General features: G+C 41.1%; 1 protein-coding gene across 2 annotated transcripts in view; it reads left to right on the forward strand.

Annotated features, from left to right (window-relative positions):
• The first annotated feature begins 305 nt into the window (after positions 1-305).
• AGBL1 (AGBL carboxypeptidase 1) overlaps positions 306-22,878 on the forward strand; it is a 783,161-nt gene continuing 760,588 nt past the window's right edge. For both annotated transcript variants that reach the window (XM_067696096.1, XM_067696105.1), the window contains exon 1: positions 306-603. In XM_067696096.1, the coding sequence (XP_067552197.1) occupies positions 553-603 (51 nt within the window). In that variant the 5' untranslated portion in view covers positions 306-552. The remainder of the gene's footprint in view (positions 604-22,878) is intronic.

Consider the following 22,878-nt stretch of genomic DNA (forward strand, 5'->3'; position numbering starts at 1 on the left):
AGTTCCCTTCCTTCTCAGCCAGAGCTCCAGTCCCTAAGCCTGGGACCTCAGGGAGCCCTGGGCTTCTGTGCCCTGCAAGGCCACGGTTGTGCAAGCGCTCTCCAGGCTCTTGTTACCCGGGAGCCAGCAACACACCAAAATAAAGGAGCGGGGGACCAGCGGGGAGGGCCGAACGAGCCTCTGCAGGGAGTCTGACCAGGTCAGCTGGGAATGCCTGTCAGCCGTTCAGGGTGGCTCCTGCGTGGGCCTGGAGGTGGGTCAGTGACTCACACCGGGGCCCTCTCCACCCCCGCTCCCAAATGCTCGGCCCTCCCCGGGCCGGGGCTCACCTAATCCCCGCAGTGGGAGTCGGCGTGGGGGGTGGCACCCGCGCCTGGGCCGAGGGCTAGGGTTACAGTGCGGTCACTTCACACTCGGCAGCATGTGCAGCTGAGGCCTCTCCCCGTGCAGCAGTCTCCCGCCAGGCAGGCAGCGAGGTCAGCTTGGCAAGCCGCTGCCTCTCTAGCCCCGATCTGGCCGCGGGCAGCCGATTTCCCCGGACCCGAGGAGGTGATGGCAGAACAAGAAGCCAGTGGGCTGCAGGTCCTGCTGCGCACGCTCCAGGTAGGAAGAGGTGGAGAGCTGCAGAACCCGGCCGGCTGGGTCTTTGTGGGCCGGGCCTGCCTCGGAGCCGGGCTCTCCCCGCAGTCCCCTCTGGCACCAGTGGCCTGGTTTGCTAAACAGCAGTAACGCCAGAGTCAGCAGCAGCTCTCACCTTGAGGCTGACCTAAGTGATGCTATGGTGTTTAAATATTAAACCTGACGGTGTTGATGAGTGCTCTGCTTAAATTATTGAACCTGGTGGGGTTAGATGCTCAGGCTAAAAGATCCAGGTTTGCTCGAGATGAGAAAGATGGAGAAAAAGGCCGTTTGGTAAAAGCAAACCTGTTCAAGTTCTCCCTGAGCAGGGCAGGAGACTTCGGGGTGGGTACGTAGAACTGCCTAGGAGGAAAGGGGCAGCAGGGCAGAGGGCTCCTCTGGGCTTCTGCTGAATGGCTGTTACCAAGTTCCCAAAGAGTGGTCTGAGTCGGAGTTACCTAGGATGCCTGCTAACAGTGCATCTTCTCAGGCGGGATCTGCCGGAAGGAACCGCAGTCACCAGGGGCAGGAGCCCTGGAATCTGCCTTGCCCTCTCCATGATTCTATTCACTCCTAATTTTGAGAATTCCTATTCCAGAGCACTACTTTGTGAACCTGTCTGCAGATTAGAAACTCCCGGAGGGTGTTAAAAAATGCTGACCCCCACTTACCCAAATTCGGATTTAATTGATCTGGGGAGCAACCTGGGCACTGGAGTTTTGAAAACTCCCCAGGTGGTCTCAAAGTGCAACTAAAGTCAATGAACCACTGCTCTATAGACTTGGGTAGATGCTTGCACTGAACCGGATGCAGGGAATGCCAGGGCTCAAAGGGAGCTAAGAGATCTTTTACTCCATGATTTTAAACCTGAAGTCCATGGACGGGTATCATAGAGGATGGGCTTCAAGGGTCTCCATGACCCTCACCCCCTGATTTAGAATGTAAATGTTTTGCACTTACGTGCATACTTCCCAGCTTTGAAAAGCTTAGTTTTGCTCAGATTCTTAAGGAAATGTATATCCATAAAAAGTTGAAGAACCAATAAATCCAACCTTCCAGTGCACAGATAAGGCAATTGAGTCTCAGAAGTGAAATAGCTTCCTAAGTTCACTTAACCACTTAATAGGGGAACTGGAACTAGCACCAAAGAACTTCAATATCCTTTGGACCTAGTGTCTTTGACTCATTCTATCCGATGCATTAGAGGCAAGAATGCCTCTGGGCTAGGAGTGTTGGGGGTGAGAGTGGACCTCAAAATAAATTTACATTTGTCCTGGAAGTCACTGCAGGATGAACTCAATCTCCTGTCTTCCTACCCATGGGGATTTCTAATTGATATTTAGAATGATTGTTCCAGGGCATTGCAAGATTCTCAATCATCAAAGAAAGATTTAATTATGTTCAATATATCCTGCTTAGTTCCCAATTAACCAGAACAGTAAAATAACCAGAACATGCTTCCCCTGTGCGCTCTAGTTGATCTCAGAATCTGGTGATGGAATTGACTTGAGTTCCTGGCTGAGCCCTGAGCCAGCCCTCTCCAAGTGCCTGACTGAACCTGTTTTCTGTCTTGAGAGTAGAAGTCAGAACCCTGACATAATTTTAAAAAAGAGAACCCGGAGCATATATGCCGTGGAATGATGTTTCATGATGGGTTTCATGCCTCACTCCCATCCCCAATCCCCATGGACTAAACCCGGCAGAGTTTCTGAGAAGGGCTTAGCTGAAGTGCTTTTGATCGGGGATCCCAAAGGTCTTAGGGATTCAAGGATTCAATTCCTCCTTTCCTTGTGCACAAAGGTGAGAGACCGAAGGCTTTGTACTGCTACTCAAACCTGTGGAAGACAGTGGTTATGTCTGAGCAGAATGTGAGCTCAGGATATGAATTTCCCATATCTTTCAGGAGCACCCCAGAACATTGCCAAGGGAAGAGAGAAAGAGAGATCAGATGACCAGAAAGAGTAAGCACAGGGGTGACAATGTCCCTATGATATGATAGTAGAAATCCCCCTACTCCAGGGCATCACCACTTTTGCCTCTTTGGGCCACAATGACAAAATAAACTAGATCATTAAGAAATATCAGTTTTCTGCCTATTTTCTTTTCCTGTACAGACGGGAAAGGAGTAATTGAATTTTTTTTTTTTCCTACCCTGACTTAAACACAGCCATATCTCTGTCCTGAAAGTATGAGAATCAGATTTCTACCCAGACATTTTCCAAGTCCCTGACTTTTATCATTTTAGTTGAGGCAGAAAATCAGACTGACTCATGAGGGCCTGGGTGTGGAGGGGGAGACAGCCCAGAGCACAGATGAGAGACAGGAAGAACTGGATCCCGCCCCATTTCTGGCACTTACCGGCTGTAAATTCTCAGGCAAGTCCCTCAACCTCTCTGAGCCTTCATTTCTAGATTTGTAAAAGGGGGGCAATAAAAATACTTTGCTCAGCCCTTTGTGCCAGGATTAAGAGAACCCATTTGAAAAGTGCTTGTAAACTATAAATGGCGTTCAAATGACTCTGGTTTTTATGATTTCCCCAGTTGAGTACACAGTGGAGAGGCTGGGAACACTTGCCTAGGCTTTTCATCAACCTGCCCTGCTTTTTTCCTGGGTGGACTCCAATACTCTTGGAAAAAAAGGAAGGTGTCTCATTCGTCCTGCTCTCATTTCTCCATGTGGTTTGAGCTAATGGGGAAGATGGGAAGCTGCCAGGGTAGCAGGATGTGGGCTCCACGCCAGCCCTGATGCTGGGAGCCCTCACCCAGTGGCGTACCACAAAATGCCAATTAAGTACCTTATCAAAACATGAAAAATGTATAATTATCTGGTCAGCTTTGGCACACTCTGAGCTGTGATATGGGCACATTTTTGCTGTTTGCATTTGCACTTTATTATTTTATGTTATAGTTGCTCAAATTGAATCCCAGGTCTGCCTCTTGGCCAAAATGTGCATAGCAAAGCTTCATTTCTCAACTTGGGCTCCAGGAACATTATCTATTATGGATTACCAACCAGGCTGCAGGATGTGGGACTTCCTGTCTTGAGTTAGCATTGAGCTTAGATAATAGAAAACCTGGAGGGGGGTGACAACTCCACTTTGCCCCTTGGACTTATTCCTCCAAGGATATTTCCAAGACAACAGATGATTTCAGCCCCTGGGCTGCAAGGAGGGGATGGGCGGAAGAATGATGACTGATATGTTTCATTCATAGCACTTGGGAGTTTTGTTTCCAATACATGCATTTAAAATATCCATCTATTGTACATACACGGGGCTAGGTGTAGCGGAAACTGAGCTTTCCCTTTGGACATCAACAGAAGGGTTTGGAAAAAATCAAGAGAAGAATTTTCCTTTTAGATAGTAAACATTGTGCAGACCTTCTAAACATCACAGGATTCCTCTGCTGGTGAAATTTGAGGCTTTCTGAGGTTTTTATTTTTGGAGACTTCTGCCTCAATTGCAAGACAAATGTAGAAATAAACCAGGAGGGGGAGGACTTATTAAATTAAGACTGAAATCTGTCTTAATTTCAAGCACCATTAGAAACAAAGAAAAAGAAAAGCGCCCAAAGGACAAGTGCCCAATGGAAAAGGGACAAAATTGGCAAGAAATAGCCTCTGTCAGTGTCTAAAGAATGACTTGGTGCCAGTCAAACTGGAGGATGAAGGGGGCAATGGAGGCATGGAGCCCTGTGCTGAGCTGGGAGTGGGGAGATGACCTTATATAGTGTTTTGTTTTTTAAGACCTTGTTGCTTTCACAGTTTCTTAAACTCTTTGGACTTAGAGATTGGAAAAAACAAACATTGATTAAGGGTCCACTCTATGCCAAATTTTCACGTTCATTACCTAACATCACTCTCTGTGCCACCTGTGAGGGGGGTGTGGCTGGTCTGTCTTATAGATGAGAACACTGACCCTCATAAGCCGCTCAAGGCTCAATGGCAGAAACTTAATAAATCCCTAGAGGAGAGATGTGAAGAGGATCTTGTCGCTCCAAGGTCTTTTCACTGGTCTCCGGTGCTTACATGACCTAGGAAATACCCACTCACTCTTTTTTTTTTTTTTTTTTTTTTTTTGCGGTACACGGGCCTCTGACTGTTGTGGCCTCTCCTGTTGCGGAGCACAGGCTCCGGACGCGCAGGCTCAGCGGCCATGGCTCACGGGCCCAGCCGCTCCGTGACATGTGGGATCTTCCCGGACCGGGGCACGAACCCGTGTCCCCTGCATCGGCAGGCGGACTCTCAACTACTGCGCCACCAGGGAAGACCCCCCACTCACTCTTTATTATGAGGGTATTACCTTACGTGACTGAACCTGAAGACTGAGGGGTTGTGGATTATTCATAATAGAACTAAAATAATCTTCCACATCCTGTATTGATATTTGGGTAAATAACTCCTGATAAAGGAAGGTAACAGTTTTGATTTGGGTCAATTGGATATTTTTAATATCTATCTATCCATCCATCCATCCATCTGTCCATCCAACCCTCCATAGCTATCCTGTGTGCTAGAAGAGATTCAGAGTATTGGGTAGGATGATACATCAAGAAGAGCAAGGTCTTTGGATCTTAGTTCAGCCATTCAAAACTTGTGGGACTCCGGACACACTATTGAACTTCGCTTTGCTGAACTTTTTTCATTTGTAAAATGAGAATTATACTATCTACTCATGAGCTTACTATATGTTTGGAGAAAATGCATGTAAAAAGGTGTTATGTGCCTGACAAATAGCAATTATTATAATTAAACACAGTCCCTGCCCTCATGAAAATACAGTGTTCAAGGGGTAAGGTAGGAGGATAAAAATATTTGTAGAGCAAGTTTGCATGTGATGAACGCCATGGTAAACGTAAACATCAAAAGAAAATTCAGTGGAATTTGGGACAAGAGTCTCCTCCTCACTGGATATTCAGGGAAGACCTTGGAAAATGGGTCAGATTTCAGCAGAGGAAGGTGCAGTTAAGAGGGTGATAAGGGTCCCCAGTGATCTTTCCTATGTCAGGAAAGTGTGGAGAGTACAGGGTATTTGCCATGGCACTGAGTTTGATTAAAACAGAAAATTCGTGAAGGGGAAGAAAGGAGATTGAAATGGGAGTTTACCTAAATGTTAGAGAGCCTTGAGTGGCAAGCTTCATATCCGATCATGCCCTTGGCGATGTCTGCCTATCCCTAAAGGTAGGTGATGGGCGCTACAGGACATTCAACCAAGGTGACCATTGCAAAGCTATTTGGTTGGGGGACGTTAGACATGACTGCATCTCTGCTTTTTGTTGCCAAGGGATGTGATGTGTTCCCTGCAACCTCCCCATCCCTGACCTACCTTTTATCCTGGTTCTCTTCCTATCCATTCCCAACCTTTAGCCCTTTCCTGTCACTTAACTCTGCATCTCACTCCCCTCCCCACACCGCCTCAGCCACTGTCCATCCCTAGTGCACCTCCAGGGGGAAAGGCTGAGATGGAATAAAGCTCAGGGATTGGAGAAGCAGAACTATTTAAACTTTTTTTTTTTTAATTTGGAAGAAACACAAATTATTTTAGAGGCAGCATTCAAATGTCCCTGTGTCAAAGCAGCTCTCATAACATGTCTGCATTAAGATGACCAGAGTTGAGTCCAAAAGTCCCATCCTCACTTTTGGGAATTGAGAGCACTCGGCGTTTCCGTCCCCTGAGCCCAGATTCTGGATCTGACTGCCTCGCTGAGCACCCACCTCCTCAGGGCAGCAGGTGAGGGACAGAGGCCTGCATGGCTTTGAGGTGTAATCGGAAATTTGCCGTTGCTGGGGACATGTTGAGGCAAATGGCCAACAGAGAGAATTTCTGTCTGTAGAAATTCATAACCTGGCAACATGTACTCCACAACTCAGTTGCTAAAACTGGAACTATTCTGATGAAAGCCAAACATAGTCTGAGTTTCAGCCCTGGGAGCTGGGAAAGTACGCAACCAGAAGCTGGTCTAGGTTACAATCGCTGTACCATATCTGTAAGCATGGGACAGGCAGCTATGAATCAAACAGACAAGGTACTTCTTCATATTTCAGAAATAGGCACACGGAAATGCATCCACTTGGATGTGACCTCCATATCCTTGTGCCAGACCTGAAATGTAGGAAGTCAAAGGTTTGGGATCTGTACTTTTTCACAGAGTGAATACTGCATGGCTCCTTCAAAGTGATGGATTCGCAAATCAAACTCTCATTAGAGAAAAGAATGTGGTGTAGGGGGAGGAAGAGATCAACAGCAGAGATGCCAAGAATAAAAGAATGAGTAGAACAAAGAGTGTGGAAGAAACAGAATGGCACAGAGTATGCACTCAATACATATTTTTTCCTCCCTCCCCCCTCCCTCCCTCCATCCCTCCATCCCTCCCTCCCTCCCTCCCTGCCTTCCCCTCCCCCTTTCCCTCCCTCCCTCCTTCCTTCCTTCCTTATAAAATTTTGCAAAATGAATACACCCATGTAACCAGCACCCAGACGAAGTGAACTCCCAGCATCTCAGAGGACCCCTCACACCCCCACTTCCAGCCCTGCTCCCCCATTGTAACCACTGCCCTGATCTCTAACCCCGCAGATCAGTCTTGCATGCATTGTAATTAGAAGACTTCATGTAATTAGAACCCCACAGTCAATCTTCTTTTGTGTCTGGCTCCTTTCACTCAGCATTGTGAGAGTCCCCCTTTCGATACAGTTGTAGATTGTTCTCACTGTCATTGCTGAAGAGCATTCCGTTGTGTGAACGTTCCACGATTTATTTATCCATTCTAGAGCTCATGATATTTGGGGTAGTTTTCTTTTTTTGGCTGTAACAAATATGGCTGCTATGAACATTCCAGGGCATGTTTTTGTGAAGGTAGGTACACGTGTCTGTTGGGTAAATACCTAGAGTGGAGTCGAGGGCTCATGGGATACATGTATGGTCAGCTGTAGTAGATAATGATATTTTTCAAAAATGAGTGCTCCAAAATAAACACCTATTAACCCTGTAAATATCATTAATTTATGAGCATTTTGGGTACTCCACACCTTTGCCCTAACTTTCTTAATTCATATTTGTTAGTTGAAAGTGGCTTGAGCTGCTTTGCATGGAGGACTTTGTCATGTTTTATGTGTCTAAGTCCCTCTACTTGGTCCCTTTCATAATAATGGTTATAATGATAACTAACATTTATTAAACAGTTTCTACACGTAAGGAGCTGTGCAAAGTCCTTCACATGCATCATCTCATTTAATCCTTACAACAACCCAAGGAGGTGGGTGGTATTATTATCCTCATTTTAAAACTCTCAAACAGAAGGTTGGAGAGGTTAACACACTTCTCAAGGTCACAAAGCGAGTGAGTGGCAAAGCTGGAATTTGAGAGGAGGGAATCTGACACCAGTGGATGCTTTCTCGCCAGGTGTATAAACTCTCTGAGGAAAAGGAGGGGCATTGAGAAGATTCAGAACAGATTTTCCCAGGTGGTAGGTGTCTGCTGAGGAGAATGGAGACCCCCCCCACTTGGCACATGCGGGGAAGACAGCAGCTGTTCCCACAAGGCTGGCAGGACTGGCCAAGAGGGCAGAGAACAGGTGCCTACAGCGGGGGTCAGCAAACTCTAAGGGCCTGATAGCAAATTTTTTAGGCTTTTTCTGGCCACAGGATCTTTGTCATACTCGTTCAACCCTGCCACTGTAGTTGTAGACAGTGTGCAAATTAATGGGTTTATGTTCCAGTAAAATTGTGTACAAAAAACAGGGAGTAGGGGCTTCCTTGGTGGCGCAGTGGTTGAGGGTCCGCCTGCCGATGCAGGGGACCACGGGTTCGTGCCCCCGTCCGGGAAGATCCCACGTGCCGCGGAGCGGCTGGGCCCGTGAGCCATGGCCGCTGAGCCTGCGCGTCCGGAGCCTGTGCTCCACAACGGGAGAGGCCACAACAGTGAGAGGTCTACATACCACAAAAAAAAACCCAAAAAACAAAAAAAACAGGGAGTGGGCTGGACTTGGCTGTTGGTGGTAGATTGCAGACCCCTGGCTGGAGGTCCTTTGGGCATAGGCAGGGTGTAGGGGTGAGAGATGGGACAGAAAGAGAGTGATAGAGCAGCAGGGACGTGTTGGGGCTGCCAACTGCCAAGTGGGAGCTTCCCTCATGTGCCATGGGTGTCCTCCTCAACTCCCAGGCTGCCTTTCTTGCAAAGGCAGCAAGCACATCAGATGATGCTCTGAGTTCCTCTGGGGGCAAGTCTTACAGAACCTGAAATGCACACTTCAGAATGTCATTTCCTGCCACTGCTACTGCCTCCAATTTTCTGAGTATCAGTGGAGGCAGTGATTGTGTCTGTCAGCCCTCCAAGGTGGGGTTTCAGGTCATTTTAGCAGCACTTACCAGTGTAACAGGTGATTGTCTTGCAGATATTGTCTGCATTCAACAGCGCTCCCAGCACATGTTCAGTCCAGCACTTCTCAAAGTGGGTTTCACAGAACACTAGAGTTCCCTGGGATGCCAATGAGTATTCTACTCCCAAAGGGTCTTGTTGACAGATGGATCTGAGATGTCAGGGTAAATAAATTTATTAATTTCTTTACTGAAAAATAATCAAACTTTTAAAGGCTTTTCAAACATTTCTGTCCTACAGCTCTCAGTTTAAGTGTCTTTTACTCAGAGAGGAATACTCTGACAGCCCAATGAACTACCCAGTCACTCTAAGTCCCACCTCTCTAGTTTGACTCTGCATAGAACTTGCCATTTCCTGTTGCTTGTTTGTATCTTCTCTGCCTTCTTCCACCAGGGTAGGGATCTCATCTGTCTTGTTGACCTTTACCCCTACTACCTAAAGCACTATCTAGGACATAGTACGTGCTCAATAAATATTTACTGATTGAATAATAAGATGAATGTGCATGTATATTATCAAGTTGGGGATATACTATGTGGCATTTCTAAACCATCTTAGAGATGGGATAATTTTTTATAGCAAAACCCCGCTAGTATCCCACAGGACTTTAGGAATCCATGGAGCACATTTGGGAAATCCATGGAGCACATTTGGGAAACAATGGTTGTAGACCAATGCTATGTTAAATCACTGCTGGTCTGTGAGGGTTGAATTTCTCCTGATCTGGAAACTAACCTCTGGGTTGTTGAAACATTTCTGATCTGAGTTGATACAAAGTTAGATCTATTGGAGACCTAGGGTCATTCCTCTGCTTGGTGAATTCCACAAACTGATGATTCTACGATCTATCTGTAGGCTTTGAGTTACATGAATTCTAATCCTTACTTGATTGGGAGAAAGAATATAAGTGACAGATGTGGAGGTTTAGAAAAATGTTCTTCCTAGAGGCTCAAGAGAGCCGTTCTGCTTCTGATCAGGAGGCCAGATGGTGATAAGAACAGCATTAACCTCAGGTTTCAGATGAAAGACAGGGTCAGATTTCAGAGTTGGGATATCTGATGAAACTTCCCCTAGGGAACTTGGAGAGAAGGCAGCTTCTTCAATAAATGGTCAGTAATGAATTCTCCCTCTACTCTCAAAAAAAACCAAACAAACCCAAGCTCAGTGTGTGTTAACATCTCAAATCTTCCGATCCCACCAGTGAGTACAGCCCAATGCCCTAAATTTCTGACCCATAGGCATCCTTATCCCATTCCTCTTAACACTCAAATTAATCCAGGAAACCCCCATGACAATGCAGATATTTTTTACTTTTCACAATAGGTAGATTAAGAAGTCACTATAAGAAAATTCCATTTTCTCCTTGACTTTCATTATTAAAACATAAAATATATATCATATACCCTAAAGGAAAAAAATTCCCCAAACCACAGCTAAAATTTTAGACTAAGAGGCTAGAATGGTAATATTTGAATAGGTATTACTTGAAAGTGGATATTAAAATTCAAGAAGTGTTTTTGCCATGAGCTGCCTCACATTTGCTGAGCACTGACTATGTGCCAGGAAGAAGTCTAAGCATGTGACATGTGTTATCTCATGCAGTCCTCACAACAATCCTATAAGGTGGGTACGACTGTTATCTGCATTTTACAGATGAGGAACACAAGGCCCTTGTCAAGGTCACATAGCCTTTAAGTAGCAGGGTCAGGATGTGAACTCAGGCACAGTCTGACTCTAGCTTGTTTATTACTCATTGCTATTACTCATCAGGCTACACAGTCTCTTTTCCTTTTACCTGTCCTTTTCACCACTACACATTTTTTTCCTGATTAAAGAAGTAATACAAGCTCGTGATTGCAAAAATTTGATTAAACTATAGATATAAATTTTAGGGAGTAAAAATCACCCCATCAAATCCTGATCCCTAAGACAACCACACAAGTGTCTGCTGTATATTCTTTTATATGTTTACATACATATAGCAATATGTGTATTTCTGTAACTATGTCTCTGTGTGTATATCATTTTAACATACTAGTATTCAATTTGCTTTTCCTGCATGTCAGTATAATTGCAAATATTTCAAGCCAGCACATATAGACCCAGCTCAATCTTTTGTGATATAACTTAAATAAATAGAAGTATAGTTTCTTCTAGCGTTTCACTTAAATTTGACTTGGCTTGTGTTTTATTTTCATTTTTTGATATTTTATGTGTTGCATTTTAATAGTCAACTTTATCAGACTTTTCTTACATGAATTAATTTTGGCCATGAAACATTTTCCCCAGGATCTAACTCTTATACTTAATGATGTTTGAATTTAACTCCATTCTCTTTTTCTTAAGTGTTGTTGCTTTCATAGAACTTACCTGCCATACCACACTTCACCAGTACATGGCAACAGTAAACAAATTTATATGCTTAAAATTTCTTTTACTGGAAGATCCCAGTTCTGTAACATCTAATAGAGCTCTGCTTGATAGTGTTTGGAAATTTTACATTTGACATAAATGTTTATTTAAAATAAACATATATAGGTTTCTTGGCTGGACTTCAGGAGGCCAGAGTTGATTTTGGATGCTGCCACTGTCTTTCTGTTTGACTCGAATCCCCTGGGCCAGCATCCTCTGTTTTGATGGTTTTCAGACTTAAGTGCTAGGAATGTGCCCAGCAATATCATCTGTTTCCTTGGTGTATTATGACTCTCTTGTTAATCGTTCATTCATTTATTGAATGCTTCCCTCGTGCCAGAGACTGTGCTAGGTAGTGGGTGGCAAGGTTCAAGAATCTTATTACTCAGATACTTTCCTACTGAAATTCTTCCAAATGTTAATGACTAATGTCAGGAAGAGAGAGATCCAGAATGCTGCAGTCACACCTGCCCTCCTTTGCTCCGTGGACCATTTTATTCTGTGGTGACTGGCTGAGAACACAGTATTATCATTACTCAAGTCCCTGGGGAAGATCTGAAGACTCAGCTGCTGTAACATGTTCAGCTATGCCTATGTACTTATGTTAATTCATATGTGGTCTTTTTTTAAAAACAATTCTTAATCTTTTCATTCTTTTTTCTTCCAGGGAGTGGGGTGTCACAGATTCCTTTTTTCTTGGCTGCTCCCCGTGGCATGTGGGATCTTAGTTCCCCGACCAGGGATTGAACCCTCACCCCCAGCAGTGGAAGCGAGGCGTCTTAACCACTGGACCGCCAGGGAAATCCCATAGATTCCTTTCTGATGCCATTGAAAGCTAAAGACACTTTACCCAGATAAATGCTCACACAAATTTTTGTGAACAATTTCAGGGTAATAAGCTACACCATAAGATTTCACTCTCTCAAGGTATTTACTTGGGTTTTGTTTCATGGAATGGAGCTCTTTAAGGTTGGAATAGTAGAGGTGAGTTCTAGTCACATAAAAGAAACCCTACAATGCTGTCCAATTGTGATATATCTTTCATGCCTCCAAACTGGTCACAGTACTCTTTTTATATCCACATCCCAACTTTGCCTTGAACATCTTTCATATCTGATCTAAACTTTTGAAAATTTTAAGTACCTTTGATGGATCAACTGTAAGGTTACTTTTCAAAAAAAGCCTCTTTTGATAATTTGTGTAGGTGATATTTTTCTCTGTCTTCTGAAGTAGCATCTAAACATTTGTACCTTTCTCTTAAACCATCTATGCTTTGCTTTATTATAGTTGTTCTTTATTTTTCAACAAACCTTTACTGGGCAGGGAGAATCCCAAAATAAATATGACATGGTCTTTGTCCTCCCAGAGCTCACTGTATGTACCTAGAGAAACCAGATATACATTTGAGAATCTTCTGAAAGTTACAGACACTTTCTCTAGATAATCATACATCTGCTTTAACTAAGCACTTAAATCTTAGATTTGCCTACAGTTTGAATAAGAATCTATGCCATGTGATGCTCGGGTTGACATATGAACAAATAATTATAAAGTATTATTATAAGTGAAGGTATAACAACATGCTCAGTGTATTCTTGGAAGAAGGGGCATCTCAAACAATCGCCAGTATTCCATGACCTTCTCTTCCTGAGTAATAGATTGATTAGATAATTCAGATAAACGCTTGTGTTGGAGACAGTTTAAAATGTAGATATAATATAAATAATTTTTTCTAAAAAGCATCCATATTCTAGTGAGATGATGAACATTTAATGACCTGAGGACAGAAGAGGTGGGAAACCCAGAGAGATGAGCAAAATTCTGGCACTTCTGCTTTGGAGGCATTTACTATTTTGGAAGGTGTGGCTGGAAAGATTAAATTGTGTGTTCTGTAACTTTGCATGTCTAGAAGAAAAGGAGTTGGAATATAGGGCTTGCCAAGAATGGGGACCCTGGTAAACTACTGTCTGCTTTTGGGCTGAGACCTGGAGGGATGCCCCCTAGAAATAAAGGTGAGCCATACATAAACTAATCTTTACACTGAACCATTCTTCAACTCATCTGGGTGGCCCAGAAAATCCTAAGACTTGAATGGGCAGTCTCAGGTTCCTAGAGCTTCCAGGTGCCTGGTAGTAGCAAATTAAAATCAGTGGAAGAAAATATCGTACTAGGCCTTACATTAATTCTACAAATAATTTGGAAACCAGGGACAAGGGGAGAAAAATCAATATGAGTAAATACCAGCAGAAACAGGGAATCAATAACCTGTGATAAACTATAATGGAAAATAATATAAAAAAAGAATGTGTATAACTGAGTCATTTTGCTGTACTTCAGAGATTGGCACAACATTGTAAATCAACTATACTTCAATTAAAAAAAAAAAGAAGAAAAGAAGAAATAACAGATTTCTGTTGTACTCCAGAAACGAGAATTACCAGTCACAGAATGTAAGAAAGCTTTGGTTACTGTGTTCAAAGAGATTAAAATCAAGTTTGAAAAATTTGGCATTGAACTATAATATATATGATGTGATATAGTAGATTTGAAAAGGAACCAAATAGAAATTCTTCAACTGAAAAATAAATAACCAAAATTAAGAACTCAATGGATAGATTTAACTGCAGATTATACTTGGCTGAAGAAAAAAATTGAAAATCGGGTCATAAGAAACTATCTAGAATGAAGCACAGAAGGCCAAAAAGGTTAAATATGCAGAAGGGCAGGTAAGAAATACAGGAGATAGAGAAGGTCTAACATACATTTAATTGGAGTTCTGGAAGGACAGAAGAGAGTGAAGCAGAAACAGTATTTCAAGAAATAATGATAGAGTCCTAACCCTTTAATATACTGCTCATTACTTGATAACAGAGGCAGTATCTTTCTCAAGTCTGTATTCTCTGAAATACTTAGCAGGACTTTATTAAGAGTTTGTTGAATTTGTTAGTTGAGGAAACTTCTGTATTATGTTCTATTCCATTCTATATTTTTAGAATCATGTCAGAAGTTCTCTTAAAATAGTATACTTTTAAAAACAATATCATAAAATTACTATCTGTTGCGGATATATATTCAAATATCTAAACCCCTGTATTTGCAGCTGTCACTTCAAAATTTAGAGCTAAATCTACAATTGACACTACAGTTGAAGATTAAGCTCTAATTTGCAATCTGATGATCCATTTTTGACCACAAAATATCTTCTTAAACTCATGTATGCTACCTATGATTATACTCCATTTCTTTTCTTGTTTTGTAAGTTTTATAGCAGCCTTTGGCAACGAGTTATAAAATTCTAATCTGGTCACAACTACTTAGAATATTACATTTACTTACTTTTCCCCTGTTCTCTTTAATGATACGTATTCTGATAAATAACTTCATTTTTTCCCTTTAAAGTAGAGAGAAAACATGATATTTTATAGGTTCCCTGGGAAACAGATTTTGAGACAAAGATGTGCATTCAGGAAGTGTACTGGGGCGTGTCTCGGGTCCACACACGGGGGAATGAAGGAAGCAGGACTTGGCGGTGGGAGGAGATGAAATGCAATGTAGTCACAGCAAAGGCTCAAGCTGATGGTCCTTTAGCAATTGTCTCATCCTGTGGTCAGAGGGTTGAAACTTTATACCTCCTCCCCCACACCACTGACCAGTCGTTGGTTAAAGGCTGCTTCCAGAGAGAGGACATGCCCTTAGAGATCTCTTCATCTCGACAGCAGTTCCCAAAGAGGGACTCAGATGAGAGCTGTCAATCACTAATATTCCCTTTGGTTTGGGGGATGAGTGCCTCAGTCCTAAAGGGGAGACCCAAGAGGCACAGCTGTAGCATCCACTACAGGTGACAACTGATAAGACTGCATCAAGCCACCTAGGTTCAAATCCTAGTTTTGCTGCTAATTGACTCTGTGATCTTGGGCAAGCCACATAACCCCCTGAGTCACAGTTTCCTCATCTTTAAAAAGACAGGAGTAGGAATGAGATAATATTTTCCTCAAATTTAGTCATTTGTATGCTACTTTCATACTTTTTTTTTCATATTTTGGATCAACGATACTATTGTTTACTTGACATGATTTATTTCAGCAAATTTATTCATTTTAACTTAATGTGACTTAAGGTGGCACTTTATATACAACCATAAATATAGCAGTAGTACTTAGCAAAAATAGAAAGTAGTGAGAAAAATAAATTTAATATAAACAATGCAATGCTGTTAAAGTCCAGCTAGACACTTGCCTGTAGAGTCTCTGAGCCTGCTCTCTGCTTTCTAAAAAGATTAGCAACTATTGGAAAATAATTGGAAATATACTAATAACTAAGACGTTAACAGACATTCCCTAAAAGAAGAATAAACGCTTTACTGGGAATAAACGTTTTTCTCTATGTGATTCAGTGAAATTCAATGCTATGTCTCCTGTGACATCTAAATCCAGGTCATATACTCTCAGTAGGAGATTTCTGACCTTCCAAGAAAATCTGCATTAGGTAGCTTTTAGGGTGAAATTATGCTATTCCATGATTCTCTCCTTGTGGGAAAGGAATATTAGAGAGAAAGTATTTATGAGTTATAGTTTTTTTAAAGGTCATACATCTATTAGATTGAGTACCAACCAGAAGCTTGAGGAATTAAATTTATTGGATAGGGTCTCTAATATTATGAGCACACCATATCTGAAATGTAGCTATGATGACTAGCAATGAGAATGCAATGCTTCAGTTCTCCCAATACCCCTGGAAGAAAGAGCCTCTTATAGGTGGTAGACACTCCTTCCTTTGGTAGCCTAGCACAGCTCTACCCTACATCTAGCTTCCTCTCCTCTGGAATGACTAATCTGAAGTAGTACAATGTATGGTCCTATCATCCTGAGACCACCAGTTTCTTGTTCAGATGCTGTTTCCATGCTGACCTGGAGTTAGCCAATTTATCCCAGGTCATTTAGGCGTTAATAGGAGGGGCCTTGAAAATTCTTCCCATGATATCCTCCAGATATTGGACCCTGTACAGGGTTGCCCAAACCTGTTGGCCTCCTTTCAGAGTTCTATCACCTCTGCCTGTGTTGGTCACAATCAGGAATAGAACTCTGAGTCTTCTCTAGCATTTCAGCTGTATTCTAAGCTTAACTAGGGTTACTGTTTCAGATTCTTTAGTCAGCTATGGTAATAAACAGTTCATCCTAGTCTTGGCATCCTTTCATCCCCCGATGTTAGGATTTGGCATCTCCTATTGAATTGACCTGCAGTAGCCAACCAAAGGATGGCTGGAATTCTATGTCCATACCCATTTCCTCCATAAGCAAATCAGGAAAGTTACCTTTCTTGAGGCTATTAAAGGTGTTCACCTTAGTGGGGTCACCACCCTTCATTCAGTTAGTTCTACATTCTGAATATTCACCAGTAATTGAGACCATGAAGCCTCCTTGCTTCTATCATAAAACCAATTTATATCAATACATAAATAATGATGATGATGACGTTATTACGATGAGGAGGAAGAAGGTGAGGAGGAGGTGCAAGAAGAGAAGGGGGAAGAGGAGAGAAGCAGAGGGGAGAGACCCTTATTGAGCATGTACTACTTCCAGGCCTGATGCTCAGCCTTTCACAGAGGCAGGGCCTATAGTAATCTTTGAATATAAATGCTTCCATGTGATGAATTCATCCCTTAAGTTTTAGACCTCAAGTGCTATTGAACAAACTAATATGTCTTATTCTCTTCTGGACCAACCCAGTCTTGGTTCCTTTTATGGATCTTTCTAACTCTTCTTGGTAGTGAGTCAGTTCTTGGACCCAATTCAGTGAGGTCTGTGAAAGTGAGTTCGTTTTATATATACAGTTTTATTGGGTATAACTTACGAGTCACATGGAGTATCCAAAGTTATGCTAGTATTTATAGAGTGACCTGCCAACTCAGCTCTCCATCTCTTCAGTTCCCATCTGAGTATCCCTTTTCTCTTTACTTCCAAATGTCTTTCTTGCTCCCCATTCTGTTATTTAATTCTGAAACTGGCAGAGGCACAAAACTTATATAAATAATAATGTACAAATAAATGTGTGTTCAGCCTGATGTATGGATAACTTCTCTGCGGTATTGTAACCCAGTGTTTTTTTGTTTTTATTTATCTATTTACCTATTTATTTAACATATTTTATTGGAGTGTAATTGCTTTACAATGGTGTGTTAGTTTCAGCTTTATAACAAAGTGAATCAGCTGTACATATACATATATCCTCATATCTCCTCTCTCTTGCGTTTCCCTCCCACCCTCCCTATCTTACCCCTCTAGGTGGTCACAAAGCACCAAGCTGATCTCCCTGTGCTATGTGGCTGCTTTCCACTAGCTTTCTATTTTACATTTGGTAGTGTATATATTTCCATGCCACTCTCTCACTTCGTCCCAGCTTACCCTTCCCCCTCCTTGTGTCCTCAAGTCCATTTTCTACGTCTGCATCTTTATTCCTGTCCTGTGCCTAGGTTCTTCAGAACCTTTTTTTTTTTTTTTTTTAGATTCCATATATAAGTATTAGCATACGGTATTTGTTTTTCTCTTTCTGACTTACTTCACTCTGTATGAGAGACTCTAGGTCCATCCACCTCACTACAAATAACTCAATTTTGTTTCTTTCTATGGCTGAGTAATACTTCATTGTATATATGTACCACATCTTCTTTATCCATTCATCTGTTGATGGACACTTAGGTTGCTTCCATATCCTGGCTATTGTAAATAGTGCTGCAGTGAACATTGGGGTGCATGACTCTTTTTGAATTATGGTTTTCTCAGGGTATATGCCCAGTAGTGGGATTGCTGGGTCATATGGTAGTTCTATTTGTAGTTTTTTAAGGAACCTCCATACTGTTCTCCATAGTGACTGTATCAACTTACATTCCCACCAACAGTGCAAGAGGTTTCCCATTTCTCTACACCCTCTCCAGCATTTATTGTTTATAGGCTTTTTGATGATGGCCATTCTGACTTGTGTGAGGTGATACGTCACTGTAGTTTTGATTTGCATTTCTCTAACGATTAGTGATGTTGAGCATCCTTTTGTGTGTTTGTTGGCAATCTGTATATCTTCTCTGGAGAAATGTCTGTTTAGGTCTTCTGCCCATTTTTGGATTGCGTTGTTTGTTTTTTTGATGTTGAGCTGCATGAACTGCTTGTAAATTTTGGAGGTTAATCCTTTGTCAGTTGCTTCATTTGCAAATATTTTTTCCCATTCTGAGGGTTATCTTTTCATTTTGTTTATGTTTTCCTTTGCTGTGCAAAAGCTTTTAAGTTTCATTAGGTCCCATTTGCTTATTTTTGTTTTTATTTCCATTTTCCTAGGAGGTGGGTCAAAAAGGATGTTGCTGTGATTTATGTCATAGAGTGTTCTGCCTATGTTTTCTTTTATAGTGTCTGGTCTTACATTTAGGTCTTTAATCCATTTTGAATTTATTTTTCTGTACGGTGTTAGGGAGTGTTCTAATTTCATTCTTTTACATGTAGCTGTCTGGTTTTCCCAGCACCACTTATTGAAGAGGCTCTCTTTCCTCCATTGTATATTCTTGCCTCCTTTATCAAAAATACGGTGACCATATGTGTGTGGGTTTATCTCTGGGCTTTCTATCCTGTTCCATTGATCTATATGTCTGTTTTTGTGCCAGTACCATATTGTGTTGATTACTGTTGCTTTGTGGTATAGTCTGAAGTCTGGGAGTCTAATTCCTCCAGCTCCGTATTTCTTTCTCAAGATTGCTTTGGCTATTCAGAGTCTTTTGTGTTTCCATACAAATTGTGAAATTCTTTGTTCTACTTCTATGAAAAATGCCATTCGTAGTTTGATAGGGATTGTACTGAATCTGTAGATTGCTTGGGGTAGTATAGTCATTTTCACAATGTTGATTCTTCCAATCCAAGAACATGGTATATTACTCCATCTGTTTGTATCATTGTTAATTTCTTTTATCAGTGTCTTATAGCTTTCTGCCTACAGTTCTTTAGTCTCCTTAGGTAGGTTTATTCCTAGGTATTTTATTCTTTTTGTTGCAATGGTAAATGGAAGTGTTTCCTTAATTTCTCTTTCAGATTTTTCATCATCAGTGTATAGGAATGCAAGAGATTTCTGTGCATTAATTTTGTATCCTGCTACTTCACCAAGTTCATTGATTAGCTCTAGTAGTTTTCTGGTAGCATCTTTAGGATTCTCTATGTATAGTATCATATCGTCTGCAAACAGTGACAGCTTTACTTCTTCTTTCCGATTTGGATTCGTTTCTTTTTCTTCTCTGATTGCTGTGGCTAAAACTACCATAACAGTGTTGAATAATAGTGGTGAGAGTGGACAACCTTGTCTTGTTCCTGATCCAAGAGGAAATGGTTTCAGTTTTTCACCATTGAGAATGATGTTGGCTGTGGGTTTGTCATATATGGCCTTTATTCTGTAAGGTAATTTCCCTCTATGCCTACTTTCTGGAGGGTTTTTATCATAAATGGGTGTTGAATTTTGTCAAAAGATTTTTCTGCATCTATTGAGATGATCATATGTTTTTTCTCCTTCAGTTTGTTAATATGGTTTATCACATTGATTGATTTGTGTATATTGAAGAATCCTTGCATTTCTCAGATAAACCCCACTAGATCATGGTGTATGATCCTTTTAATGTGCTGTTGGATTCTGTTTGCTAGTATTTTGTTGAGGACTTTTCCATCTCTCTTCATCAGTGATATTGGCCTTTAGTTTTCTTTCTTTGTGACATCTTTGTCTGGTTTTGATATCAGGGTGATGGTGGCCTTGTAAAATGAGTTTGAGAGTGTTCCTCTCTCTGCTATATATTGGAAGAGTTTGAGAAGGATAGGTGTTAGCTCCTCTCTAAATGTTTGATAGAATTCGCCTGTGAAGCCATCTGGTCCTGGGCTTTTGTTTGTTGGAAGATTTTTCATCACAGTTTCAATTTCAGTGCTTGTCATTGGTCTGTTTATATTTTCTATTTTCCTGGTTCAGTCTCAGAAGGTTGCGCTTTTCTAAGAATCTGTCCATTTCTACCATGTTATCCATTTTATTGGCATATAGTTGCTTGTAGTAATCTCTCATGATCCTTTGTATTTCTGCAGTGTCAGTTGTTACTTACCCTTTTTCATTTCTAATTCTATTGATTTGAGTCTTCTCCCTTTTTTTTGATGAGTCTGGCTAATGGTTTATGAATTTTGTTTATCTTCTCAGAGAACCAGCTTTTAGTTTTATTGATCTTTGCTATAGTTTCCTTCATTTCTTTTTCATTTATTTCTGATCTGATCTTTATGATTTCTTTCCTTCTGCTAACTTTGGTGCTTTTTGTTCTTCTTTCTCTAGTTGCTTTAGGTGTACGGTTAGGTTGTTTATTTGAGATGTTTCTTTTTTCTTGAGGTAGGATTGTATTGCTATAAACTTCCCTCTTAGAGCTGCTTTTGCTGCATCCTCTAGGTTTTGGGTCATCGTGTTTTCATTGTCATTTGTTTCTAGGTATTTTTTGATTCCCTTTTTGATTTCTTCAGTGATCTCTTGGTTATTTAGTAGTGTATTTAGCCTCCATGTGTTTGTTTTTTTTTTTTACAGATTTTTTTCCTGTAATTGAAATCTATTCTCATAACCTTGTGGTTGGAAAAGATACTTGGTATGATTTCAGTTTTCTTAAATTTACCAAGGCTTGACTTGTTACCCAAGATATGATCTATCCTGCAGAATGTTCCATGAGCACTTGAGAAGATAGTGTATTCTGTTGTTTTTGGATGGAATATCATATAAATATCAATTAAGTCCATCTTGTTTAATGTATCATTTAAAGTGTGTTTCCTTATTTATTTTCATTTTGGATGATCTGTCCATTGGTGAAAGTGGGGTGTTAAACTCCTCTAGTATGACTGTGTTACTGTCAATTTCCCCTTTTATGGCTGTTAGCATTTGCTGTATGTATTGAGGTGCTCCTATGTTGGGTGCATAAATATTTACAATTGTATCTTCTTCTTGGATTGAACCCTTGATCATTATGTAGTGTCTTTCTTTGTCCTTTGTAATAGTCTTTGTTTTAAAGTCGATTTTGTCTGATAGGAGAAATGCTACTCCAGCTTTCTTTTGATTTCCATTTGCATGAAATATCTTTTTCCATCCCCTCACTTTCAGTCTGTATGTTTCCCTAGGTCTGAAGTAGGTCTCTTATAGACAGCATATATATGGGTCTTGTTTTTGTATGCATTCAGCCAGTCTATATCTTTTGGTTGGAGCATTTAATCCATTTACATTTAAGGTAGTTATCGATATGTATGTTCCAATTACCATTTTCTTAATTTTGGGGGGTTTGCTATTGTAGGCTTTCCTTCTCTTGTGTTTCCTGCCTAGAGAATTTCCTTTAGGATTTGTGTAAAGCTGTTTCGGTGGTGCTGAATTTTCTTAGCTTTTGCTTGTCTGGAAAGGTTTTAATTTCTCTGTTGAATCTGAATGAGATCCTTGCTGGGTAATCTTGGTTGTAGGTTTTTCCCTTTCATCAGTTTAAATAGAAGGGAGTGGTGTCCTGCCACTCCCTTCTGGCTTGCAGAGTTTCTGCTGAAAGGTCAGTTGTTAACCTTATGGGCATTCCATTGTACGTTATTTGTTGTTTTTCCCTTGCTGCTTTTAATATTTTTTCTTTGTATTTAATTTTTGATAGTTTGATTAACACGTGTCTTGGTGTGTTTCTCCTTGGATTTATCCTGTATGGGACTCTCTGCATTTCCTGGAGTTGATTGACTATTTCCTTTCCCATATTAGGAAAGTTTACAACTATAATCTCTTCAAATATTTTCTCAGTCCCTTTCTTTTTCTCTTCTTCTTCTGAGACACCTATAATTAGAATGTTGGTATGTTTAATGTTGTCCCAGAAGTTTCTGAGACTGTCCTCAATTCTTTTCATTGTTTTTTCTTTACTCTGCTCTGTGGTAGTTATTTCCACTATTTTATCTTCCAGGTCCCTTATCTGTTCTTCTGCCCCAGTTATTCTGCTTTTGATTCCTTGTAGAGAATTTTTAATTTCCTTTATTGTGTTGTTCATCATTGTTTGTTTGCTCTTTAGTTCTTCTAGGTCCTTGCTAAATGTTTCTTGTATTTTCTCTATTCTATTTTGAAGATTTTGGATCATCTTTACTCTCATTACTGTGAATTCTTTTTCAGGTAGACTGCCTATTTACTCTTCATTTGTTTGGTCTGGTGGGTTTTTGCCTTTCTCCTTCATCAGCTGTGTGTTTCTCTGTCTTTTCATTTTGCTTAACTTACTGTGTTTGGGATCTTCTTTTTGCAGGCTGCAGGTTTATAGTTCCCATTGTTTTTTTGGTGTCTGCCCCCAGGGGCTAAGGTTGGTTCATTGGGTTGTGTAGGCTTCCTGGTGGAGGGGCCTGATGCCTGTTTTCTGGAGAATGAGGCTGGATCTTGTCTTTCTGGTGCACAGGACTGCATCCGGTGTTGTGATTTGGGGTGTCTGTGACCTTATT

This window comes from Pseudorca crassidens, chromosome 1, assembly GCF_039906515.1.
Source record: "Pseudorca crassidens isolate mPseCra1 chromosome 1, mPseCra1.hap1, whole genome shotgun sequence".
In the NCBI taxonomy this organism is placed as follows: Eukaryota; Metazoa; Chordata; class Mammalia; order Artiodactyla; family Delphinidae; genus Pseudorca; species Pseudorca crassidens.